Here is a 22,158-nt window from a genome sequence, read left to right on the forward strand (position 1 = left end):
GGACATTGAGAATCTGGCATAATCAACTCAATGCCCAGCTGATTTATGTGACCCCTCCCTGAGTGCCTTTTGGAAATAAGCCCTGTATCAGTCTATTGGAAAATGGTGCTCATGGTGGGGAAGTTTCACTGGATCAAGAACGATGTAGACCCTGGTAGTTCAAGATACAGGTGTCAAGGTGGGTTGTATTTACTGTTCTGGGCTTGTTCTGGATGTCACTTCAGCTATTTTTCACTGCTTATTTCATCCCAGAGCCAGAGTTAGACATCACCTTAGGGATGTGAATGACCTCTTTCAGCAGCATTTCATTCAACTGTGAATACAAGCTTGTGCTTGTGCTGCTTGGGCCCTTGGCATTTATATTTAAATCTGAGTGGGATGTAGGCATTTTGGAGATGGGCAGCTGGAGAGGGAGAGGCAGGCCCAGCAATATTGAGGAATCTGGAGAATCCAGAGAACTTCCTTTCCTTCTCCCTTTATATCATTGTGGCAGCTCCTTTCCCTCAGTCCTTCCAGCCTGTTCCTGCCACGCACTCCAGTTAGTGCTTCTGTGTACAGTCATTGCAAACACCAGAAGGGGAAATTGAAGAGCCTAGAGTGACTGCCTGGAGATAAAAACAAGTATTTAATTTGCCCTGGGATCTAAAATAGCTCATTTTCCCTTGTTGGGAAATGAACAGAGCACACTACAGCTAAGTTTACTGTTGCATGTGGGGAGTTAAGGGACCAGTGACCAACTGGGCACAGATGGATCCCAGAATTCCAGGCAGAATGGGACCACCTGGTGCAAAGGCATTTTGCACTCAAAAGCAGCAGAACAATGATTTCTAAATACTTCCACCTCTGTTTTACCCCCTTCCCTACCACCGGCTTGGAAATTCAGTTGCAATAACCAGTGAGGCAGAAAAACTGCCCATTCCTGCCTGACCTTCCAAGTCAACCCTGGTTGGGTTAATGGGGTTGTTGCTAGGTGCAAATTGTGTCATCAGGCCCGAGATCTGTGCTGCTGTGTGCAACTGTACATTAAAAGTCCTATTACATTGTTTTAATCTGGGTTGGGTTTCGTTAAGTGTAGCTGATATCTTCTGTGTAAAACGTACACAGAGTATTCTCCTCACGTACCTGTCTCTGCTTTCAGGTGGAATTTTGGCAGGCCTGATTTCAGACAGGCTAGAGAAGAGGGCATCGACCTGCGGAATGATGCTGTTGCTGGCAGCACCCACAGTAAGAGTTCGCCTCTCTCTGACAGCTGTGGCTGGGGCTTTGACAGCACTCAGGAAGTTCTGCAAGCGGCATTTTCTAAGTTGAACATGTAGTTCAGGCCAGGTTAAAAGCGTAAGAAGTTGAGCATGTGAACAAATATGGACATTTGGGCTGCCTCTACTAAGCAATGAAACAAGCCTAATGCATTGCTTGTTACAGGATTATGTGAAAAGTTTATTGCTCTTTTGTAAAATATGATGTCCAGTTTTTAGCCAGAATTTTAGTTGCTCAAAGGCTAAAACTGCTGTGCTCTTTTTGGAAAACTGGCAGTTGGACACATGAGGTGCGTTTTTCTGTGCGTTTTGATTCTTTTGTGAGCTCTATTCAGTGCTTTGTCGCAGCTGGCAATTGGAGAGTTTAAAATTGAGTGTTCTCATAATATAGCCCTTTCTCCTGAAAGAACACCTGAGGAAGAGGAGCATGCTCCTTATCTCCCTGATCTGTCCAAATGAAACAACCATCCTGCTGTGGTCTAAAAAAGGTTTTGTAAAACCTAGGATGTGAGAACTACTTTTCACATAATACCAACAGATCTTTTACCTAAAATGGGGAAAATAGAGATTTTACCATTAATGAGGGTGTTGGTATTATAACATGTCTGTGTTTTCATTTTTGCAGTTGTACATGTTCTCTGCAGTCAGTAAAATGGGCCTTGAGGCTACTGTAGGTGAGTATTTTTAAATTATTTTCTGCCTCGCTTTATGTGAACTTCTCATTTATGATCCTTTCCTTTCCATTTATCCATTTATGATCCTTTTCCTTTTTTCTTTCTCCCTGAGAGGAGGATATGTGTAATGAACACCGTCTCTTCAAGGATTTTTGTGAGAAGGGGATAGGAAATAATTAAGTGGTGACATGATTTAGTTAACAAATAACGTTAGATCATGTCCACTAATCATTGAGATAAGAGATTTAGGTAATATCATTAGTCTTGTTTATGGAGCTTGTTTATGTCTGCATAGGCTTTATTCTATCCCCTTTTCCAAATATCAGACACTTTAAAAGACTACTTATAGTGGTTTAAAGACTACTTACAGTACTCTTGAAAATGACTTTAACTTTACATATGTAGACTGAATCCCGTATCTATTACATGAAAACAGAAGCTGAATCACAAGAGCTGACAGTAATGTCTCGCCTACATAAAGGCCTTGATAAGTTTTAGGGCTCTCTGGTGCTTGGTGTGTGCTTATGGTTGACTTCCTGTGAGCATCCTCTGTGCTTAGCATCAGTTTGGTTAGACTTCCCTCTTTCCCTGAACTACCATGATCAGTAAGGGCCCTGGGAAGTACTTTTAACTCAGTACTTTTAACTGTTATTTTGGGGAGTTTACACTGTGGAGAAAGCATTGCAGGGAGATACAAATGTAGCTTTTCTTCCTGTCCCATGTAATGAGGCCAGGGGAGCCAAGGAAGGATTAAACTGTTTGAAAACCACAGGCTGACATTTCCTGTTTTTACAGTTCAGTCATTCAGGCAACTCACATTTTCTGTTTTTGTTCAACTTGCAACAGTGATGCTGCTTATCAGTGGTGCCCTGGTGAATGGACCTTACGCACTGATCACTACTGCTGTCTCTGCTGACTTGGTGAGTTTGGCTTCCCTTCTGCTTCCAGCATAGCAGCTTTGGCCTCCAGAGAGAGCCATTTGACTTCTGTAGGATTGTCAGTGAAGGAGCTGCACTGTCCTGAAGCAAAGTGAGGTGGATAAGCTGTGTTGAACTCAGCCACTGAGATTGTTTTAGAGGTCCTGTATTAAAACTGGTTTGATCCTTAACCTTGTTGAAGGGACTGCTAGCTAGAGAGTGGGGCCTGACATTACAAAATGCCTACCTGTTGGTTGGGAAGAAGATTGAAGGGGCTAACTGATTCCTCAGGTGTCAGCAACCAAACATCTGACTTGAGCGAGGTCTCAGTTTACATAATCACTGCTTACCTGAGTGTATTCTCCTCAATGTACGAAGATAAGTCTGTCTGATTAGCAGTTCTCTGATATGTTTAGTTTATCTGTCTTGTTGCAAAGTCATTCACTTCATCAGTTGTTTTTTTTTGTTGTTGTTTTTGTAGTTCTGAAAACCTGCCTTTTAAAATTGGGACTGAAGGGCTTCTTTTGGCCCACAGATTCTTTGAATTAGCTTTTCAGCTTATATTTAAATTTCTGGTATTCTAGTATTCTTGTCACAGCAGAACCTTTTTTTGTTCTACAGAGCTTTGCTGTATTAGTAGAGGAAAAGATGGCCATGGAAACAGTCTTGCAGCATAATGCAAAGCGATAGTGTTGTCCTTGTTGCTTGAATCCACAATGCGCAGAAGAGAAAGGTTCACAGCTATTGTTGTTTAAACAAACTGGTTGAATAAAGGAGAACACTGTAGGCAACCATTTGATTGAGTGGAGGGTTTCTTTGAGTAGCGATAAAAGGATCTGAGCTAGGATATTTTAGGCAACTTCACAATGTACATCTCACATAGAGGGTTCAGCTCAGGATGGTTCTAAGCAGTCTTTGTCTCTTAAGGGTACCCATAAAAGTCTGAAAGGGAATGCAAGAGCCTTGTCCACAGTGACAGCAATCATCGATGGAACAGGATCTGTAGGTAAGCCAGAGCTGGAAGGTAACCTGCCTTTGCTGGGGTAGGTTAAAACAAAAGATCTTTGTGAAGATCTTTCACAAAGAAGATTAGGGAGCCATAAGCCTCCCTAATGTTCCTATATCTGAGGGAGGGAGGGAGAGGGTGATAGACTGATACTGAGTGCAAATATAAAAAGTAGATGCCATGGGGGCTGTTTGTGAGACCTGCAGTCACGGCCTCTGCACTGGCATGTAGAAGGGAAAATTGAGTAGGATTTATCTTGCTGTGGGATGGGCATTCTTTTTCTGTGAGCCAAAGAATGGCATTTTTCAAACTTCTAGTCTCCCCACAGTTTCCCCTGTGTTAGATTCCCAGCTGTACCAGTTATGTTTCACACTTCCTGGGACATTTTAATCCATAGGGTAATACTGAGTTATCTAGGTGGATAAATTGATGCTCTAACTCAGAATAGCTGTCTTTCAGCCTAGTAAGTCTTACTTTGCATCATTCTGACAGTATCAATATTCAATTTTAGGTGCGGCTTTGGGGCCTCTCTTGGCTGGTCTCATTTCCCCTTCTGGTTGGAACAATGTGTTTTACATGCTCATGGTGGCAGATGCGTGTGCCTTGCTAGTAAGTCTAAAAGCACTGCTTGGTTGCTATGTATTTTCTTTATGCTAAACTATATATATTAAAATGCACATTTTCCTTTTGCAAATTCAGTAGTCCATCATAACCAACATCCAATTGCGTAGGAAATTTTCAATAAAAGAGCAAAGCAGCTCATTTTGAAATTCTCATTTAATTTTAATCAGAAGTGCAGATTAGTTCTGATGCACTTCCATTTCTGAAGAAATACACATCTGTTAATCACTGGCTGAGCTGATTACAGCAGGCCTAATTGTAAGCAAACCTTCCTATATAGAGCTGGAAGATGCCTCAGATTCCACTCACGAAAGAATTACTTCTGTTTTCTTTAAAGCTGGTTTACTGAAGTAGTAACAACTGTTTAGCTACGTTGCTGTATCACCAAAAACACTATGATAATGAAACTGCTGGAAGTTAATACGTCACATTCTCCAGATAGGCCCCGACACTGCTGTACTAGGTTAAACAAAAACTGCCTTCCTCGCTTTTGACAGTAACCAGGCACAGATGCTTAGGGAAAAGGAGCGTGACACGGTACAGAGCATATCCACTTTCCTCCCTCCTCCTCCTGTTTGAGATCCTGTATGCTGGATGGGAAGATCTGAAAAGGTTTTTTAATCCTTACATGCCCTGCTTTGCTTTAAAGACCAAAGAAGACACAAGATGAGGCAAGGAGTGTCTTGTTGTACCTTTTGAAGTCAGTCTTGCTGCAGCCACCTGCAGGTTAACCTGTAGGTTATGTTTTTGTGTTTGCCACGGATTTCCCTAGCAGGCATCTGTACCAGCTTTGTCTGCTCCGCTCCAGCAGAGCAGAGTGCTACTATGACTCTACCTCAGAGATGTCCTGAAGTGTCACTTGCTTATCCTCTGCTTTTGAAGTCCTGGATGGAAGTGCTCATGAAAGTGTGGGGTGACTGTGAAACACTTGAGATATACACCTTCCTCTCTACTGGCTGTGCCCAGACCAAACCCCGTGCCTGCAGGGTATTCCACTAAGCCCTGTACTTCTGCAGAGGAGCTGATGCTCAGTGTGTCAGACCACTCTCTGAGACGAGCAGAATTTTTTGTTTTGAGTTGGGATTGAGGCTTTCTTTCTAAACTGAAGCCCGAATTTGTAAACTATTTATTTCCACATGTAAGATGTGAAATCCATGGAAATTAATTGAATTAGATAAGTTAATATTCAAAGTATGTTCCCTCTAATAGTCAACAGCTCTATGGTTTGTACTGTTTACAGTATTAGCCATTCTGTGCTGCAGTGGGGTTTGGGAAATTGTAGTTTCCCTAAGTAGACTTAAAACTCTGCTTTTTTATAGTTATTTATTAAAAACAAATGAAAAAAAATCCCACATTTCTTTGCTGCATCATTTAAAATGCATTTTTAAAGCACTGTTATTGACAGGATTGACTCTGCTCTTGTGAAGCTTTTTTTATAACTCCTTTCACTGTTATTTTCAGTGCAGAGTATAGATGCCTGTATTCAACTCCTATTTACTCAAAGATGTCTGGAGGGGGGTTAGCCTCATACATGGTATTCAGATCAGTCATGCTTTGCTGTTCACATATCTCCAAAATGTTAGGTTTAATATCTTAAACCTTAAACCAGCAATACTTAATAATATTCTGATAATAACGTTGAAGAAAATTCCATTTATAACAGTGAAACTCTGAAGGTAAGGAAACCTTTAATAGTGAGGAATCCTGGAATAGTTCTAATTCTGTCTTTTAATATATGTGGAAGTCCTCAAATTTTGTTTCTGAAATCACTTTCCTGGGGACTGTCTCCACAAGCACACCTTTTAAAATGCATTTGAAAGTCCTGATCCTGCACATGCAAGTAAACATGACTAACATCACTCATCTTGACTAACTGTGTGATTAAAGCTTTTCACACACACAACTCTTCTTCAGAATAGCAGCTGAAATAATTTTAAGATCCAAAATTTCCATCTGCCATGTTTTCTTGAAGTCTTGGGTTCCCTCTGCTGGTTTCTTTACACATCTGCTGGTTAAATAACTTTGGAAAACCATTGTGTTGTTTTTTTTTTACACAGGAATTGGTCTCTCAATTGCAAAAAGGAGATTTATTTTTTGTTACAAGTTCATTGTGAAAACTCCTCTTCCAAACATTGATTAAGCACCTATAATTTTTGTATTTATTTATTTATTTGTTTTTACTGATTTCAGCATTGCAGGGTAGTGTTTCAAATGAGGAACTCTGAATAAAAGTGTGCATCTTAGTCAGAATTTTAGCTTGTTGGTATATCTGTACAGATAGTAACACAGATACTGTGACTCTCTTTACAGTTCTTACTCCGTCTCATTCAGAAGGAACTTCGGTGTAATGCAGATCATACCCTGTAAGTGTTATATAAAGCTGTTGGTCTTTAATAACAGTTTAAGAACATGTTAATAAGCTAATACCCCTATGTAGACAGAATGTAATAAGTTTTGTATATGTCCATTTGTCTCTTTCAATTTTTCTTTAAAAAAGTAATCTTTTTTAATGTTCTTAAATCACGATTATTTTTCTTTAGAACCTTGTATTTTAACAAGCACCTGAAAACAGACTTGTCATGGTCTCTTAGGGTTTGTTTTTTTCCTGAATATGGAATATTTCTGATTTTCATCATGGAACGTGCAGGTGGGGAAGAAGAAGCTACTCTATTGCTTGCTTTCTGTGTATTGTTTGGTAGTTTCAAATGTTACTTTTGCTAAAAGGCCTCTCTAAAGGAAAGGGTGACTGAAATTACAAGGTTTTGAGGGGAAAAAAAAAATCCAGTGAATCACAGGGGTTACACTTATCTAAGCAAAATCTAAATTGGGTTCCTTGGCTGTTTTGGAGCAGTGAAATAGAATACAAAAACACATAGCAAAAGGCAAAACTTGCCTTTTAAGTTAGTGGCTGTTACACCTCACACCTAAGGCTCTCCTGACTGATTGCTCTCCTTTCCCAGGTTTAAAGAACACTGAGCTGAGAGACCAGATTTGGAAGAATGACTGTGTAAGTGACCAGAGCTCTCCCCTGAAAAAAAAAAACTTCACAGAATGTGTTATTCTATACTTAAGAGACTCTATTTGGTGAAGAATTTTTGCACGTTTACTGGAAGCAATTTGAGAAATGCAACCGGTAAATCCCTGAAGCTCTTATTTTTGCACATGAATAAGTACCTCAGGATGGCAACTATTCATCAGATGGAGGGACAGGAACTTTGGGAAGCTTTTAGCAGAGCGCCTCAACTGAGCCAAAGAGAAATACCAAGTGCCTTTTAATTTCTTTTGATAGGATGTTTTAATTAAAGCGCTGTACTGTGTGTTTTCCAAAAACAAGTCAGAAGTAGAGCAGAAGGATGTTGAAATCATAACAGACAGCCTAGCAGTGAAATGTCTCTGTGTCAGTGAGCAAAGTATCCCTTATGTTATCGTGTGCATCGCTGTGATCAAGGGCATCGCATTATAGAGGGCAAGACCAGCTGGTTATTAATGTACACTGCTATTAGGATTTCAAAGCTGCTCAGACAATAATAACCTCACCATATTATTAGTTTTTAACTATAGCACAAATTCTGCTCCCAAGGACAACATCCAACCTTTCGGTAGGTAATGAAATGGAATTTACAGCTGCGGTGTACCACAGCTAGCGGTTTCCACAGACTCTCTGGGTGGATGTTAGCCCTCAGTTAGGATTGTGCAAAACGGAGTCCCAAGCAACAAGAAGAAGTAGGTTATGAGTCAGAATTTCCTGTGGGGGGCTCTAACAATTTTCAGGGCATTATAAATTGGTAGTGCAAACGTCGTGTAATTGTTGTGCTGCTCCTCTAGGCTGGGTTGAAATGACAGGTGGTTCCTTTGGGGTGGCAAAGAACTGTGTGCTGCCACACTTCAGCATTACAGGATTGAAAAAGAGTGCTGCTTTAGTGCCCAGTGCCACAATGATCTTTCTTGGGTACTCCGGTGGTGGTGTGTGCACTTGGAGTTCATTGTCAGATCAGGGCCTTAATAACCAGAAATCTCTTTCAAGTGGCTAATTTCAAGTGGCTTTGAGTTTCAGATTCAGAGCCAAAATATGTATGTATATAAGAGAAGAAAAATTACCTAGGTGGTAGGTTGTAAGAGAACATTTCAGTAACTAGTGTTACCCAGCAAATAGACAATTTAATGTCTTCAGAACATATCATTTCTTCATACAGGTATCTCCTTTGCAAAACAGATGCTTCTGTGATCTTTTTTTAAACGTGTACAAAGTAAAAAGGAATTTTTTGTATGAGGTGTTTATACTTAGATTGTGAAGGTTAGATAATTTAAACTGTGTACTGTTCTTAAGTGTATTTATTGAAGTTCTAGGCACATGTCTTGTTCTGAACTGTGCTGTAAGTTCTGTGAAACAATGCAGTAGTGTTTGTACTTGATTAACAAAACAGCACTCTAAAATAGCCTGGCAAAACACGGAGAAATGTCTCATCAGCTGCTGGTATTATGTTCCATGTGTTGGCACAATACTTAATTTCCAGGACTGTTTTGTAATTGTTCAGTCTCTGATCAGTTATTTCACTGTTTTGATTCAGCATGTGCTTTATGCTTGATCCGAACAGCATAAGAATGTGTTTATTTTTCACTGAACAGAGACATAGGGAAGACCTCAGTCCCACAAAGATTTATGGCAGGTACCAAAGTCTTTTGCAAGTGAATGCTCTATGTAGGCTCTGAAGCTGCAGTTACCTAGATCACTGGTTAACTGTACACCTTTTGAATAAACCTCTTGAGACCGGGGGAGACACTTAGTCTGTACCGGTAAATCCATGCTGCATTTAGGCTTTAGGATGTATTTAAATGCCACAGAATTCTGCAGCAGATCAGGGCTGAAGTCTTTGGTTGGGATGCTTTCAGTTATATTTAACAGCTACACGTTGTAAAGATGTTTAACCGTGTTTTGGATTTTACATGTTTGACTTGTTGGGGCTGCTGCTGTTATTTATTTATTTATTTGAATAGCTGTTGTGCTGAAGTGACTTGGATATGGGACTGTGAAAACATTTGAGGTGCTGGGCTGAGTCCTTCCTTCCACTGATGGCAGGAGGGATTTGGGACTCCCGCTGCACCGACGTCTCTTTCCTTGCTAATGTGCCACATTTCGGTTCCTCCCAGCAACGAATGTGTTCAACGAAAAGATGAAGATTGCTGCTCTTTTGTAACAACCCTAAGGGTCCCCCAGGTTGTGAACAAACTGTTTTGTTATTACTGGGTGTCAATATTCATTCATTCATTCAGCAAGACTGACAACATTTTGTCTATGGAAACGTGAATGACCAGTAGGTAGAGACGAATTGGAATAAGACTGCAGGGTTTGGTTTTTGTTTTTAATGCCAGTAATTGTGAATTTTATCTATTTATCTTCTGTGTAGAATAAAAATGGGTTCTGCTGTAAAGTGAGAAATGTTGATTACTTCATCTTTTACATCTCCATGAAGAAATGCTCCATTTATTGTTTGGAGGGTAGACATCCCTGCTGAGACAGCGCTCCTGTCTCCTGTGAGGGTTATGAAAATAGTTCATTAAGAGAACAAATTAGAACCTTTTGTTTTGAAAACAATACCCTTCTCAACTTGAACAGGTATTTTTTTTTTTCATTTAATGGTTTTGTGGGTTGTGCAACATCATTATTTCCAGTCAGATGGGTATATTCTGCCTCCTTATTTTCATCTAGGAGGGAAGGAGGACAGTCACCTGCGTCAGGGGAAAAAATGCTTGGAAAGGAAAACAATCGTGGTTAAAACTATGTGTCTGAGGGTCTTGAACAGAATTTCCGATCAGAAAGTGCCCAAAGTGCCTCCAATAAACAGGCAAGTAACAGCTTGGGCCTTTATGTATAAGAAAACATAAAGCTCGGGTACAAGAAAGCTCGGGTACAAGCTTCTGTTCTGCCTGATCGGGAGCAGGAGGCTCCACCAGAGTACCTGCACCCTCACTTGGCTGTCGCTGGAGATGCTGCAGTGGAGGTTTGCCTCTTTTGTGCATTGGGAGGGTTTATAGGGTGGGGAGGAGATAAGCAGGTAGCGAGGAAGGTGGTGGTGTATTCACAGATCACTTTGATTTCTTTTGCCTTAAAGTTAAGCTGCTGAACCTGCTCCATGGACCGAAACATGCCTATTCCTGTATATTCTGCCAGCTAGGAAACTCCAGAAGGGATTCTGCCCGCCACTTCTGAAGGTTACTGTGTGTATTTCTTGCATAATATCCTTGGAATAATAATGGGAATCCATTATGTGTCTATGCCAATGTCACACTACCTCAGACCTCTGCAGCAGCACTCACACTTGAGCATCCGTTCAGCTGGTGCTGGTGCTTTTCTCCAGTGATTGATGCCTGGAGTTGTTTGTATGAGAAGTGCTGCTCAAAGTTGCGTAGGCGTAATATGGTATAAAAGAAATCAGAGGTTATTTAGAGCTGTTGGAGCCTGGCTGTTCTTCATACAGAGTTCAGCTGAGAAAGATTGTTTACAATCTGATCAAATTATTAGGCCTGGAACTGGTGATGGTGGTATTCTCTGGTCTGAATGAAATTTTATGGCCCGCATATTATATAGGAGGTTAGATTAGATTATGTAGTGATTTTCCCCAACCTTGAAGTTTATCTGATAGGTTGTTCTCATTCTGAACTATGTCACTTTCACCTCACAGCAAATCTATTTTGATTTTGTTTTGCTCTTCGCTGAATTATCAGGGTGATAGCATGGACTCTTTCTCCCCTCTGCTCCCAGGCTGCTGCGCCTGCAAAGTGACCGCAGACGCAGGGCTCCATTGCTCTCACCGGGAGCTCTGCATCTCAGTGCTCTGGGGCATCAGTAACCTTGAGCTACATCTTCTGCCACGCTCAGTTAAAAATCTGACTGTCCTCCTTACAGCTGGGAAGGGAGAAGGAGCTGCTCTAACTGCTGCTCTACTTCAGCCTTGCGTCCAGCGACTTTGACAGCATGTTATGTGTCTCACTGCTTCAGAGCTTAATAAACTTCATTGCTGTAAAATGTCCTTATCCCCTCTTTTGATTATGAGTTGGGAATGAGAGAATTAACATCATTAGCTGATGCTTGTTTTTTATTTTCTTCCTCTGTGTTTCTCTATTGACGTATACATGTAGCGTAATTATCCTGCTGCTGCAGTGAAACTTTCACGGCTCTGTAGTCTATGGATACAAAAGCCAAACTTTCTTTAGGCCTATTTCGGGGATTCTGCTCATCTCCTGCACCAGGATATTAGCTGTCAAATACATGTTGAAAATCATCTTTGACACTGTACTGAAATAGAGAATTTAAAGGATGTTTTCTTCACCTCATGATGATATTGGGGCTGGTGTTTCTCTCCCTTCTTCTATTACAGAGGCAAGTTACAAATATTTAGCCACATTTCAGTAATACTATCAGTGGTCCAGACATTTCAGGCAGCACATGACACTAAGCTGTGCATGTACTGCCGTGTAAGTGTAAACACAGGAATGCTGTTAAAAGGCTGATGCTCCGAGTAATGTCTTTCACTTGGATGAGATTCCAAAAGCATTTCCTTCCTGGTGGCTGACAGCAATATTCACGGCAAGTTTTTCAAGCCATTGAGAAATGGAAGATGTTTAAGATCTCTTTCCACAAATGGTTTACACCACACCTTCACATTGTAAGGGACTGTCTGTCCGGTTGTATTCTGTGGCATATGATAAGGGTGCATACGCACACATACATAGAATATCCTTTGTTGTGGCTGTTAAATAACTGACCAGATAAAAATAAATTCAAATGAGTCATTTTTTTTCTCCTGGAGAGGTATATCTGCGTGTCACACTTTAAAAAACAAAAAACAAAGCAAAACGAAAAAAAAGGTAGTACAGTATGTGTTAGCATAAGTAAAGACAATGGATGAGGAAAAAGGGCAGTTGCTGGAAACCAGTGAGGTAAGTGAAAGGTTGGCATCAAATGCTGAATATCTCTTGCCTAAAAATAGCTCTTTCCTGTGCTTCTGTAAATACTAGGAAAAAGCCAAACTGCCCAAATAAAGTGTGTTGTTTTGTGGGTGAAATGTCACAGTGAGAGCAGAGAGGATCATGTAGCGGCTGGTCATTCTGCATCTCCAGGAATCACCAAGTCCCCCTCTGCCTTTACAAACTGTGTATGCAGGCTTAGGAAGAGGACAAGGAGAGAAGAGAGCAAGCGAAAGGCTCTGGGATTAGGCACATTCCAGCGACTCCGCAGACGGCTGCAGTCAAGAGCTTGAACAGGTTTCATCTGAAAGAGAGCAAAGTCCTTTTCCTATGAAACGTTAGCTACAGATTGAGAAAAGGCAATGCAGAGACCGAAAGGTGGTTCGATACTGTAAATGAAAGATAAAGGAAGACATCGAGTGATGATGTAATTGAATGCAGGGTACGGCTGGGGTGCTATGGAAATGTGAATGTGGGATGGGTACTAGCAAAAAAGCCAAGACTGCAAAGTGCAGAAGACTGAATTGACTGAGACGCTACAAAGAAAAGTGAAAATCTGGTGTTGGGATAACAAGAGGGAGGGGAAGGGCCATTTCACCCCAAAGGTCCTTACTGGCACCCCGTAGTGCTGAGCAGCACTTCCAGACTGAGGTGAGAGGACCGCTGTCCCCAAATGATCTTATGATTTTTCAATTGCCAGAGGGCTTATTTGAAGCTTGACACTTTTGTGCTCACATCTATATTTTCTCCTCTCCACAGACCACTTAGTTCCTTTGCTCTTGGGATGGAAGGGTAGAAGCCAGGTTGGATGAGCAACTAGTGGAGAACCCAAGTGAAGATGATGTTTTCCAAGTACTTTTCAAGTCAGGTGCAAGGTGTCCTCTGTGAGTCTGAATCCCTCCATGATATTTAGGTTACCACGGTTATTTGAGTCTAGAGCTGTGGGTAGAGTTCATGCTTCAAAACTAAGCATCATAGACTGTACATTATTCTGATACTTGCATTTATTTACCATCATACTAGCTGATTCTCCTCATCTAATCACATTCATAGTGCATCTTCAAAAATGCAACAGAAAAAAAGAAAGAACTAAAACTTCTCATTTTTCCTCATCCCTACAAATCACTTTCTTGCATAAGCCTGGCTCTGACTTTGTAGTTTTCCCTTGCAAGATTGCAGGACACCGATTTCATGTTTGCTAGATTTTTTTTAATTTTTATTTGTGGCCTGCGATCTCTGACCAAGTTAATTTCTGTTGTTTGTTGCACATAAAGATTCACAGCAGGTAAAACTGTGGAGAGATTGTATTAGACAGATGAACTGTGGCAGAGTGGAGTTACAGTGAGATGCTTAGCCTTTTCTAACTGTTAGTACTTTAGCAATTGTACTGACAGGCTACAGTAAAGATCTAATACCTCGGGATGTTTTTTCTAGGATGTCATTCTCCTTTCACTTGCGTAGCTCAGGAGCAAACATTTGGAGAATTCAAAAATTTTAAATGTCCTTGCCATCTTGGGCACTGCAGTTTTTAAGTTTATCTGGTACCCAAATCCTTAACAGGTGGCCTGAATTTCTCAGGTTATTCAGAAACCAGCAGCAGCTTGCATTGAGGTCAGAACTCAAAGCAGCAGCCTGAGTTCATATGCTAAATCAAGAGGGATGAAGATGCATTTGTGTGTGTGCGTGTATATATATATATATATACATGAGTTACAGCATGAGTCAGGATCAAGCTGAAAGAGAGATGGACTTCACTGCCCAGTAGGTATGGGAAGCCTAGCTTTAAAAATAAATAAATAAATAAATAAATAATAGTCGATAACTCCTGAGTTCTGGAGCAGCCAAATAACATCCAGGGTAAAGTTTAGGTTTAGGAAGGAGTGGGTTTCTTCTGATTCCTCTGCCAAACACAATGCTCTTATTTCTGCTGCAGAGGACAGAGTATTATGTTTGAGTCTGAGTCATCCAATTTTGCTGCAGGCCACGTGAGACTTTAGCTTAATAAGTACAGCAGGTTCTGAAGCTATTATTAAATCATTCCTATCATCTGGTAGGAAACATCTGAATGTTGTGTTGTTCCATGACAGAATCTGCATGTTTGGTTTTCCACTGATATCTGGGGCTAATAACCATGTAACAGAGGGTTTTGACTTAGCTATTGCTGTTGGGAATCCTTGTTGGGAGTCCTCCCTCTTCTCTGGCTGCAGCTTTCCAGTTATGTGAAAGCAAAAAAGCATTCTAGCAAATAATAGAAAAGCTCATAAAAATGTATTGAACACATACTCTGTCCTGAAGTGATGTGCAGGGTCCTCTGTGCTGGAGTGACTGTCACCCCCATCAAAATGTGGGCATATTCAGCTCGGTGCCAGCACGGAGCAGCTCTGTGTGAGGGGGATGAAATCCCTCTTCAGCTAAACACCTAACAATGAGGAATTGATCAAATTCCCTGATCAGTCAGAGTAAAGCTAACATGTCTGGTTCTCAGGATAATTTCCCCATCGCTGTTGTTTGAAATAAGACCTCGTGGTAGGAAAGTTACAGATGATGTAAGCCATTCAGCAGCAGGGAAAACAAAGCTCCTATATTTGCCTGCTTGAAATCCCATAATAATGTAAAGCATCTGCTGAAGCAATATCTAAATCTCATTCCAGAGTGTGTCACCGGAAAGGACAGGGTATTCCTCAGCACAGACTGGTTCCTATACACAGTTTTATCAGTTTTCCTAGGCCCATAACAGCAGACAAAATGAATGACTAGCATCCAGTATGCTCACCTACGCATCCCTTCTGTGTTGCTTTTGCTGTCTGTGTTTTCCAGGCAGAGTTGAAATTGCCCGTTTAAATGTGTTTTGCTGAGAATAACAACAACAAACAACCCTGTGATCAACTATATCACTAGTCTTATTTTTTATGCCAAAAAATGGATCTGGTAAGTGCTCCATTGCTGCATGCCTTTCCAGCAATTTTCTTATTCTGTGACATGTGATTGTTTACAAGCAAGTTTGCCCAAGCAAATCCTTCATGAATGTTAGTTTGGTTCCCCCAGAATTAAATTCTGGATCTATATTATGGTGTAAAGCTTTTGCTGGGCTCTGCCCATGCAGGTACCACAGCTTCCTGTAGCAGCTGATGCCCTCCATGGGGGATGCGGTAGCCGGGCATGGATGCCAAAGGCAGGAAGTTTTCATACAGTGATGCATGGTGATGGATTTTGGGTCTCTGGAGGACTTGGCTGAGCTTACATTCATCAACCTTTACCTTATGCAGTGGAGCCAGTTGCTGAAGCTGGCCAACACGGACCTGCAGGCTGCCATGAGGCTTCCCCTCAGCCTGCTCTGCTCGGGGCCGATCAAACCAAGTGACCTCAGCTGCTCCTCATACATCTTGCTCTCTACACCCTTCACCATCTTTGTGGCCCTCCTTTGGACACTCTTTCATAGCATAATAGTATTATGTTCTTCTCATACTGTGGTGCCCAAAACTGCACACACTACTCGAGGTAAGGCCGCACCAGTGCAGAGCTGCACAATCCCCTCCAGCTCTTGGCAAGGCCTCTATGCCCTCAAGGGAGTCCACAACTCCTCCAAATTTAGTTTCAACTGCAAGCTTAGCATGCCAAATGGGACAACATTTGCCAGCTTCCAGTTGCCTATAGCAATACGTAATCTATGGTAGCCAGCACACATCTCAGCTGTGTGCAGCGGTGGGCTGTTCATAACCCACGGCATAATTTAAAGGCTTGCAGAGACTCACCCAGTCACACCTCACACAGAGATGCACACTCAAACCAGGCACATTTCTTTAAATACAGCTCCCGTCTTGGTTGCTCACTCCATGAGCATGGTGGTGGTGGCCTGGAGGAGGGGAAGGGATGTGTAGAAGACAAATAGAAACAGACCAAATGCACCATTTTATTAAGAAAAACAAAGTGATGTATTGCCTTTGGCTTTCTCCCTAGCAAACGCAAGGGTCAAACTCTCATAGGCTCCAAAGCAAGCAGGACTTGGCTTCTCTGTAGGAATCCTATTTTACTGATAAAGTAATTCTGGCTCTGCAGCTTTTTATCTGCTCTCTAGCACTGTTCCTTGGGCAGAGGGACAGAGGAGAGTGGGGCTGCACCGCTGGCAGGAGAGACTAATGGCAAATGGTTGGGAAACTGCATCCCTTGGATGAAGTGGGACAAGGGAAGGGCATAAAGCACCCCCAGCCATGGTGGAAGGTACCAGGACAGGTAGTGAGGAGCACAGCCCTGGTCAGAAAACATGAGAGAATGAGCAAGAGAAACAAAAACAGAGTAAAAGCGTGGGGAAAAGGAGTGGGATTGGAGAGCAGAGCTGGCCACAGATTTTTCCTCTTTTTAGCAGAGGGCTGTTAGGGTTTTGCTTTGTTTCTATGTGTTCAGAAAGTTTCTTGATCTTCTCAGCTTCTCACCAGAAAACTTGTTTGCTGTCTGTGAAAAGTTCATTCCTCTCTTATGAGACAGCAGCCGAGAGCCAACAGTGCATTTCCATCAGACGCTTGGGCAGAGGGCGAGACTCAGGGAGGGGGAAACCTCCCTGCCCAGTGTCCAGACTGTGGGGAAGGAACTGACAATGAAAGAATAAGGATTTTTTAAAAAGGAAAAGGAAAAAACAAAAGAAGAAGAAAAAGAAGAAGAAGAGAAAAAAAAAAAAAAGAGTCCAAGGTGAATTCAGGGAAATCCACTCAAAGGAGAAGGAAAAAGAGGAAAGAAAGGAGGGAAAGGAGAGACCATGAAAAACTAGGATGGAGACATAGCTTTGGCTGTGTTGGAGAGTGGCAGGAGAGGATCCAGCTACTAATGAAACCTCTCTGGGAGAAGTTTCTCACTAAAAGCCAGCAGCTGTGGACTGTCAGGGACGGCATCAGGGGTTGTCCCTGGTGGTGGTCCCCGAGGTGCTCTCCTGGCAGTGTACCCAAAAACCACCACAGCAGTGCCCCTGAAGGGGAAGGTTGCTCTTGGTGGTCAAGGCTTCCCATGACGGCCCTTGTCAAACCCTGATTTCCCTCATATGGCTGCTGGTCAGTCCAGGGTTGTGCAGTTTGCTGTGCCCATAGCTTGTAGGCGCATTGCCATGCGGTCAGGACCCTTGGCCCGTGCTACCCATGCAGTTGTGAGAAGAGAGGAGAGGCTGTGGGACAGCCCCAGGGGTGCCAGGAAATGGAAGGGGCTCTCCAAATGGCTTGTGATTCATGGCATACAGCTTAGCAGGTCATTGGGATACATGGACATCTACATGTTGTTACACAAGGCCATGGGCTGAGACCCAGGCCTGGAGGTGAAGAGCAGCGATGAGACCTGATGACTCCCAGAGGTGGGACAAGGGCTGGAGAGGCTGATCCCTGCCAGCCCCAGAAGGGTGCAGAAGACACACACAAACCCTGCACATGGCCACCAACCCAGGAATAACCCATGAGATGTGAGGAGGACTTGGAAGCTAGTGTCCCTTGTCCTCCGTGTTATAGCAACTGATCCTGGGACTAAAATCTGGGCTCAGTCCATGGCATCTGGCTGCTGGGACATGGCACATGCTTGTGTGGGAGGTAGGAAGGGAAGCAGTTGTGAGCTGCTTTTCTTTACCTCTGGCAATATCTTGGACTTTAATGTTCACACCTTGAAATAAATGTTATCAGTCTTGGGGTTCACCTGGCACCACCCATGCGCGCAGGAGGGTGCAGGACAGGAAGGGTGTGTGGCATGAGACCGAACACCACAGTGAAAAGTTAGGAGGAGGCTGTGTGGGGCAGAATCAAATGGAGGACAGCGAAAGGGTATTTAAAGATATTGACCAAAAAAACACCTCAGTTTTCATGAGAGACCCACCCTCACCATAAGCTGCTTCCGTTCCATTTTCTGTAATACTTCAGTGCTGCCCTTTCTCCTGACCGAACCATTAATTGTATGACATTTACTGTTTTCCTCAGGAACTGGAGCCTTATTATGGCATGAAAATCCCGGTTCGATTTTGTTCCTTGGCTAACATCTCTGGCTCTCAGAGTTGTAGACGAAAGCTCACGTACATGACCTGGATGAACAGCCAGGTTCAGAAATCAGGAGGCAAGTAAAAAGAAAAATGAGAAATGTGTTATTTGAAAGCAGGCACTAATGATCTCTCATCCAATCTTCTGACTTGCTGTGGCCGTGACCTGTGACTGTCAGAAATGGTGACAATGCTAATGGAGAGGCACATAATGGGTGATTGTCTAGGTAACGCTCCCGGGGAGCAGCGTCACTGAACTCAACATGGTTTCAGAAACTGCAGGAGTGTTAGAAGTTTCCGTATTTCGTACAGCCTTCAGCTCTCTGGTGAAGCAGGTCAGACACTTCCTGTACTACCTGGGCCTACAGTCTTTTGTCATCCTTTTCACACGGTATCCATGGCTCTCTTGCAGGCTCCTACGCTAAAAGATGAGCCCCTTTAATCTGCTGTATGAAGAAAATACAACGGGCTTCTGCCCTTTAATGGCAACAGCACTGAATGCTGTATGCAAACAGGATATATATCAGCAAATATGTACATTGTGGAAAAATTTTATATGTGTGAGGTATTATCCTGCTATCTATGAAAACACGTATTTTAAAAATCACGTTAAAACAGTGTTTCATTTCTTGTGTGCTGCAAAGGGTTGTTCAAAGTCCCTTTATACTGACCCACAGATGTTCATGTGGCCACTCAGACCTAAACCAGTATCAGTGGTTGCTTGTCCTTCTCCGACTGCTCAAGGTGATGCCAAGCTCTCTGCCCAAAGCATCCCTTTCACCCAGACCCAAAGGCACACAGACCTCTTTCCCCCAGACCCCCATCCCATGCATATCTTAGGCATGCTGTGCCAGGCTGGCACCAGCATTAGCAACCCTTCATTAGTCCTTGAGCTGTCTCCAAACTTCGGGATGTCTGAGGTCTGCTTGTCAGAAAGATGGAATGAGACGATTTGCACTGAGCCACAGAGCAGCACCGAGCTGCTCAGATGGCTGCCTCCCAGAATATGCATCTGAGGTAACTTCGCTTTCATGCGATGTGTAAAATGCCAGGCAGTTTTCTTTAAATAGAGCCGTGTGTCGCTTACCTCCTCTTTGGGAGCACGGGCTCTGGTCCCCCACTCAGGCTTTCTTGCCAAGAGCGTGAGCCAATCTTGTCCAGTAGAGGGAATTTACTTTTCCACTCCTTGGCTCCCAGCCCTCTGAATGATCTCGCAAGTGACTCCAGACACAGTTAATTTCATTTATTTTTTCCCCATCAGCTATTGAAGGTTCCAGTTGGGCCTGCTAATTTCTTCCACAACCTTATGAAAACAGCTTTTATAGCTGGGCTTTCCCAGAAGCTCTGCACCAGGGCTCCAACATGCTGGCTACATCTACCATTAGTGGTCAGCTAGGGTCTGTGTATGCGCACATGGACTGCATGCCTCATATGGCATACGGCGGTGCTGACAGCAAGATTGCAAGGCGCTTGGGTACTCGCGACTCCATGAAAATACTTTAGATGAAGGGCTAGGAACAGGGAGCAGGGTTACAGAGATGGGAGGGGACTGAGAAATTCAGGGAAGATGTGGAAAAGGGAAGGTAGAGAGGGACGGGAGCCTGAAAAAACACAGGAGAGCCTGCTGGGTTGCAGCAGTCAAAGAGGATGCAGTCAAATCTGTCTGCAGGCAGCCACAGCTCTCTGCGCCCGCAGTGCCCGAGGCCCTGCTTGCCCTGGCAGGCAGAGGGAGCCAGGAGAGGTGATGCAAAGTGCCCTGAGCAAAGTCAGGACCTGGGGTCAACTGTGCCGCTGTTGTAAGGCCTGTGAAAAAGGACACGATGTAAGAGTTTGGGACCTAACAGTGCTTCCTATTTGTCTTCCCCATGCTTTGAGCTGGCGAGTTTTGAGACACGAGCAAGAACCACTGCTACCAGATTTTTTTAACAGTATTTTTTACCATAATATGGGCCATATTTTCACGGCAGTGGCCAGCACTGTTGTATTAAGGAGCAAGACTGCACCCACAGTGAATAATGCCACCTCTCCAGCCCACTGGGCTGTGTGTCTCACACCCGGTCCCCCTGGACCAGCCATGCCAGGAGATGCTGCAGATCCCTTTCAGCCCACGTTCAAGAGGGCTTGCCAAGGACACTGGGACACCCGTGGCTGCACAACGTGGTTTGGGGATGGGCTGAGGTGACTGAGAAATGGGGCTGGAGCCAAGAGCGAGGTGGGAAGCTGAGCTGCTGCATGGTGAATGCCTGAATGCAGGTTTTTGGGGCCCAGATAGGCAGATCATAGAAAGGTCGTGGTATTAGCAATCATTCATTCTGTGATTAGCATTAAATATGATCATTTCCAGGCCAGGTCCTGTGGAAACCTGGCAGTGCATAACAAAAATAAACGTGCAAAGAAGCAAGCTAAAATTTCCGTATACAGAAAGTCCTACGCTTCCCGTAGGAGTATGAAAGGGAGTTAAAGCTGGAGTGCAAAAGTCAGCCGTGTTCTGCCATGGACGTGATGGAGGAGCTTACGCTGGTATAACTATCAGTTTAGCCATTAGCAGCTTTACTGCCATGCAAAACTAATTCCTATATTGACTTGACCCTGCCTCATGTTTGTGGTGGAGAAAAGTCCTTCAGGAGTGGCAAAACTCCCGAGGAAAGGAGAGAGAAGATGGGATGAAATAGGGAGAAAAGAGGAGCTGAGGGAGCAAAGGGAAAGCCATCACCACCCCACGGGTAACCAGGTGTTTCAGTAAGTTTGAGGGGAGCGAGGTAGAGAGACCAAGCAGTAAGACAAGGCTCTGTGGGAGTGTGGAGCAAGGCAGACACGTGCAAGAGACGCTGCAGATGAAGGAAATAAAAGGTTAGTGAGCCAAGGAGGCAGCTAAGAGGCTTAAGTACGGAGTAGGTAAAGAAAAAAAATTGACTTTTTTCATTGTCTGCTTCTTTTTCTTAGTTCAGAATACATGACTTTCCTTAAAATGGTTGAGTCATCATCCAGCCACCCATCAGCACCATGAGGCCTGGCCACACACTCCCAATCCCAGTGGTTCAGGAAGCATCTCCAAACACAACCTTACACCCCCATCACTCCCCTCCAAGGGCACTGAGGTAGGTACCTCCTACACTTTGCACGAAACCAGAGGTTTTTCCTCCTTGTCCTTGCCCAAAGGCACTTCTCCTGCAGGGCAGGATCTAGCCCAGCTGATGAGCTGTTGTAAAGTGTTGAAAATGGAGAGGCAGGAATGGGATCATCAGCTTGATTTTGGAACCAGTCTTCTTCCTGGCTGGAGAAGCTGGTCTCTTTTTAAAACAGAAACAAAAGGGCAGATGCTTACTGGTGTGAGGTTCTGATCATTAGATACCTCAGCAAGTGCCATCAAACCCTGCAGTGGATTTGTGACCTTGTCTGACCACCCCCAAATAGAGAGGGGCTGCTTGCAGGGTAGCCTATGATGTAGCTGACGGGATAGTAAATGGGATAATTAATGGGACAGCCTGTGAAATAGCTGGTGGGGTAGCCTGTGGGATAGCCGTACAGGACTCTCTTCTAAAAGGACTACCACATGCTCTGGAGCCTGCAGAACCTCACTGGTCTCCCCCATGGGTCGGCTGGTGCCAGGCTTCAGTTTGGGCAGGGAAGGCAGCCCGAGCCCCCATTGAACCCTCTCCCACAAGCCGAGCTCTGCCAGGCTCCGGCACAAGGGACACCAGGACATCTTCCTGGAGCTCCT

The 22,158-nt window shown here is 43.5% G+C and overlaps 1 protein-coding gene across 3 annotated transcripts in view; it reads left to right on the plus strand.

Annotated features, from left to right (window-relative positions):
- SLC37A1 (solute carrier family 37 member 1) overlaps positions 1 to 9,897 on the plus strand; it is a 36,462-nt gene extending 26,565 nt beyond the window's left edge. For all 3 annotated transcript variants that reach the window (XM_032207399.1, XM_032207401.1, XM_032207400.1), the window contains 7 exons: positions 1,139 to 1,224; positions 1,882 to 1,930; positions 2,777 to 2,850; positions 3,775 to 3,853; positions 4,365 to 4,462; positions 6,785 to 6,837; positions 7,435 to 9,897. In XM_032207399.1, coding sequence (XP_032063290.1) covers positions 1,139 to 1,224; positions 1,882 to 1,930; positions 2,777 to 2,850; positions 3,775 to 3,853; positions 4,365 to 4,462; positions 6,785 to 6,837; positions 7,435 to 7,450 — 455 coding nt within the window. In that variant the 3' untranslated portion in view covers positions 7,451 to 9,897. The remainder of the gene's footprint in view (positions 1 to 1,138; positions 1,225 to 1,881; positions 1,931 to 2,776; positions 2,851 to 3,774; positions 3,854 to 4,364; positions 4,463 to 6,784; positions 6,838 to 7,434) is intronic.
- Positions 9,898 to 22,158: the final 12,261 nt, after the last annotated feature.

This window comes from Aythya fuligula, chromosome 1, assembly GCF_009819795.1.
Source record: "Aythya fuligula isolate bAytFul2 chromosome 1, bAytFul2.pri, whole genome shotgun sequence".
NCBI lineage: Eukaryota > Metazoa > Chordata > Aves > Anseriformes > Anatidae > Aythya > Aythya fuligula.